This window comes from Montipora capricornis, chromosome 10 (assembly GCF_036669925.1).
Source record: "Montipora capricornis isolate CH-2021 chromosome 10, ASM3666992v2, whole genome shotgun sequence".
NCBI lineage: Eukaryota > Metazoa > Cnidaria > Anthozoa > Scleractinia > Acroporidae > Montipora > Montipora capricornis.
This window is the reverse complement of record NC_090892.1, coordinates 5,117,791-5,122,790: the sequence shown is the minus strand read 5'-3', so window position 1 is coordinate 5,122,790 and position 5,000 is coordinate 5,117,791. Positions and strand designations below refer to the sequence as shown.

The 5,000-nt window shown below is 43.1% G+C and overlaps 1 protein-coding gene across 1 annotated transcript in view; it reads right to left on the bottom strand.

Annotated features, from left to right (window-relative positions):
• The window catches only part of LOC138020184 (uncharacterized), a 14,378-nt gene extending 9,386 nt beyond the window's left edge, over positions 1-4,992 (bottom strand). The window contains exons 1-2 of the mRNA XM_068867210.1: positions 4,668-4,992; positions 4,325-4,552 (exon numbers count right to left, since the gene is read on the bottom strand). Of these exons, the coding sequence (XP_068723311.1) occupies positions 4,325-4,552; positions 4,668-4,992 (553 nt within the window). The remainder of the gene's footprint in view (positions 1-4,324; positions 4,553-4,667) is intronic.
• Between the last annotated feature and the right edge of the window lie 8 nt (positions 4,993-5,000).

Genomic DNA, 5,000 nt, shown 5'->3' with positions numbered 1-5,000 from the left:
TTTCTTTCTTGATTGATGTGTTTACTTGTTATTGAATCAATGAAGCTTGGATGGATGGTCAAAAGGACACTTTCAAGAACTGTAGTGAGTTGTGCAATCTCGGAATGAATGAATGAATGAATGAATAGCCGGATTTCACCAGTGAGTGCACGAAAACGAACGGTTTTGCAGACAGACGAGGCAGGGGGTGAAACGTTTTGCATGATGACACGCGTGATAAGAGCAGCAAATACCTTGACTGGAATTTGGCTGCACAAGCCAGGATGACCTGTCAATCAACCATTGTTGCGAGCTGGACGGATTTTGGACAATGAGAACGGAATATATGCAGCGTGTGAAAAATGTCAAGTTCACTCAGTATGTAGGCATGCCTTGCAAGAAGAAGACGAAGAGAAAAGCAACCAGGAGATCGGCGCGTTTCGTGCAGAGTGAATGTGATGTGGACGTCGAAGAGTCTGGGTGAGTTCTTTAAAACCTTGGTGCACGATGGATTCCATTTCAACATTTTGTAACAATATCTTTTACTCTCTGCACGAAAACATGCTTTTTGCGTTATAATCATTCAAGTGGTACCACGACCAAAAAAACATTCTTACACTAACTGACCCAAGATCTGATTTCAAAAGAAACACACCTGTTTCTTTGAACTGGAATTTTCTTAAAACACAACACACACGCGCACAGTGGTCCGCCTGACGACTCACTTTAAAATCTTGAGAGAACGCGCCTGAATTCCTAGGCAGCGCTTTTAGACGTTTAAAGCCGTGTTCTGCATCGTTATAATCCATAATTGCATCGACACGCTGATATTTGAAGCTGGCGAGTAAATGACGTCATTTGCTCTAGATCCAACCCTCTGCCTGTCTGACCGGGTGGTTTTGAAGGCTAAATCCAAAACGTCACCTTCAAAATCACGAAAGCAGTCTTCGTGCGTGTATAAGACTCGAGGTGGCAAATTTGGCCAGTTAGGTGCTAATTTGGAAATCTCAAGATAAAAAAGCAAATGATTTTTTGGATCCTAGTACCACTTGAATGGACATTCTTACTAATAATGATAATAATTAGCATTATTACGATTGTGATCATCTAGAATCCTTGAGAAAGCTTGACTCGATCTTACCTGCCAGCGCATTTGGGTTGCAAAAAGAAAAGGTTAGGCTAGGCGAACCGAGGAGACCGAGTCAAGCTTCGTCAAGGTGTCATTGTGCGATGCAACCGTCTCGGGGAGAGTTTGTGTGTGTGTGGGGAGTTTCTCCAATACCCGACCAGAAGAAGAACTCTGTCTGACCCGTGCCTTTCTCGCCGAAGTAATTTCTTGACCGACGGCAGCCACTCCCAGGACGCGGCCGTCGACCACGTGGCCCTAGACAATGCCAGAGAGCAGAGAGAGGAGAGACTGCGGGAAGAGGAGAGAGTGCGACGAGCCCAAACCCCGGAGACCGTGGCCCCGTTCTTTCCGGTGGGATTGGCCACCTCGCCCGAACATCCGACCCAGTTTAACTTCGACCTGTTCCTGTGGGACAGCCTCAGGTTGTCCAGTGGACTGCTTCCCAATAAGCCCCAAAGAAATTAAATTAGAAATTCTTTCTATGCCTCAAAATAAATCATACGGATTCTACTCAATCCCTGTAAGCATACTTAAATATGAAAATGAAATTTTAAGTGAAGTTTTATTAAATATCTTCAATAAGTCTATTGAAATCGGTACGTTCCCCTCCAAACTAAAAATGGCCAAAGTTATACCAATCTTCAAATCTGACGATGAGACGAATCTTAATAACTATAGACCAATTTCACTATTATCCTGTTTCAACAGAACTTTTGAAAAACTTGTCAACGGAACGTGCAATTCTTGATATTGTTAATGCCATCCAATCAAATATGGATGCTGGCAAGTTCTCTTGTGGTGTCTTTGTTGATTTAAAGAAAGCTTTCGATACCGTTGATCATGGTATTTTGCTTAAAAAATGAGCTCATTATGGTTTTTGGGGGTTAATTAACGATTGGTTTAGTTCTTACTTACAAGAGAGAGTACAAGAGACGGTAGTTGGAAATAGGTCGTCTAATAAGACACTTATTACTTGTGGAGTTCGTCAAGGCTTAGTCTTAGGACCATTGCTCTTTCTCCTGTATGTCAACGACATTTACTGCAGCTCAAAGAAATTAAAATTCTATTTATTTGCTGATGATACAAATATTCTTCACAACCACAAAGACCTTAAAATTCTTGAACTACATAATGTGTACCAGTGGTAAGTATCTAACAAACTAACCCTTAAATGTCAATAAAACAAATTTCGTAATTTTTCGCCCTTATCAAAAACGCCTTTCATTTCTTCCTACAATATATATTAACGTTCACCAAACAAATACATTAACCTACTTGGAATGTAAAGATCGTATGAAATATCTCGGTGTCCTAATCGATTATAAACTGTCATGGAAAAACCAAATTGACTCTATAACACTTAAACTTAGCAAAACCATTGGATTACTGTCAAAGATAAGGCATTTTGTTCCCTTCCATACTCTTGTTAGTATTATTGTTCCTTATTTACGATACGGCTTAATTGCTTGGGGACAAGCTGGCAAAACTCAACTAAATAAGCTTTTGATCCTCCAAAAACGTGCTCTCCGTTTCATGTGCTTCGCTGACAGGTGTGATCACGCCATTCCTTTGTTCCTTCATGCAAATGTTTTACCTATTCACTTTTTGTATTATAAATTGCTAGCTGAAACAACGCATGATGTAAATAACGATGTTATCCCTTCACAATTGAAGGATTTGTTCATCCCTACTGCAAAAATTCATTCATATAATACGACGCGATCTTCAGTTTCCAACAACTTTTATATTAAAAAGTCAAAACTTGAAATTGAACGAAAATCGTTTTCAAGAATTGGTACAAAACTGTGGAATGAGATACCAACTAAGTACCGAACATTACCAAAACCCATTTTTAAAAGGAAAATTCCTATGATCATATTCAATATATTAGAATCTGAAGACTCCTACGAAGACTTACAATCGATAATCTCAAAAGTTAGCAAATACTCTTAGTAGCCATCATATTTGCTTCGCTTATCTTATCTTATTCATTTTGTCTTATTTATCAACCTCTCATAATATACTGCGTTGCCAACCTCAATTACATAGCTAGGTGTTTCTTTAGACAATCTGTTTTCGTATTTACTTTTCTATCTACTTATCTATCTATTTCTCGGTAGTTTTACTGTGTGTATTTTCTTCTTTTTTTACTGATTATCCTGGCCCGCCTCGATTAGCACTGCTACCTGCGGAGCCAGGGAAATAAGGACTTATTGTCAAATAATAAAATATTGTATTGTATTGTATTGTATCCCATGGACGAGGGCTCGGCTGTGGGCTTTACCGACCTGAGCGATTGCCAGCGCTACTGCGAGCGCTAGGTGGCCCTGGCTGAGGGATACTTGCCGGCCTCCCGCCACGACGACTGCAGGGAGAACCGAGAGGAGAGGCGGCTGCTGTTCGACAAGCAGCGCATGTTCTACGAGCCCAGCTAGCTGCTGGGCGAGAAGATGAGAACCGGAAACGAGGCCTTCGACTGTAACCTGCGACAGTTTTGGCTGGATCGCTTCGGCAACGTGATGGCGCCAACATTCCCGACCCCCAGCACGAGCGCTACACTGCACCGTCCTGTACCACCTGAATCGTCTTGTGGCCTACTACCTCAAAACGGTCAAGGAACGACCCCGGCCAGAACTCGCGGGCGTAGGACCTGCGGCGACTCGCCCGGAATCAAACGCTCCAGAGAGCCCCAGAGCCTCGTCTTTGTCTGGCCATCGCAAGAGACGCAAGCAGTTGAAGGCAGCGTGAGCAATCCTTAAAGAACCGGTGGCCCCGGATTTTACTCTCGATTGTTTGTCCAAAACCTCTGTTATTAGATTATTATTATCATCCTTAATAATAATAATATTATTATTATTATTGTTCTTGATCTTATTATGATTTTCTTCTTGCTCTGATCTTATTTGGATGATCACTGTAAGATGCATGATATGATGTGAAAAAAAAAATTATTATTATAATTATAATAATAAGAAGAACACCAATATTCATGGAAGTGTTATTTTGCATTTTACAGGACCCCTGGCTGATGACAGTGTCTCAGTACACTGGAAGGGTGTTCATTGTCCTGTACAAATTTTCCTCAGCATCCATCCTAATTTATGAAATATAATTATAATTATTCATGATCTGGAGGAAACACAAAAGCCATGAACCCAAATAAGAAAAAAACACGCAAATTATGACTGATGACATGTTTTCATGCTAAATTCTTACCGTCGCAGTGCTTCAAGGTGCAGGTGGAGGAGGAGGAGCAGCCAGAACGCAGAAAGCCCCGGCAGAGTTCGCCGGCATCCCAACACGACCAGCGGGAGACGCTGGTCAAGCAGAAGATCCAGGAGGCGGGGAACGCCTGCAAGAGGAACTGTCTTTGCCTGGGGACGGTAATCACCACCACCACAAGCTGCTCTTCACAAGCAAGCGATGACCATGACCAGAATTGTCCTTACGCGCTGCTGGCAGAACAAGGCGGTCGAGTTTGCGAAGCCACCTCGCGGTGCCGCAATCGTCGATGCGGCACGTGCGCCCTGGTCAACCAGCTGGACGTCGACGAACTGACCGACCTCGGACAGGCCAAGAACATTCGCCTGTCTCTCTTGTTGCGGCTGTCGGAGTACTTTGCCATCCACATGTTTTGTTGCAACGTGACTGAGGAGGAGCGGTAAGATCTCTCGGCCACGCTCTGTTCCTTGCTGTGTTGCGGAACAAGTCGCCTTTGAAACATAGCCAACGTGGGCGCTCTGATCCAATATTGCCCCAATCTGATTCACTTGCAGCTCTCTAGAGGCTGGGGAGAGTTCTGGAAGAGCCTGTCCAAGATCGGCTGTGCTGTGGCTTACCAGGTGCTCGACAGAAACCAGTTGGCCACCTTTCTGTATCTGCATCACACCTG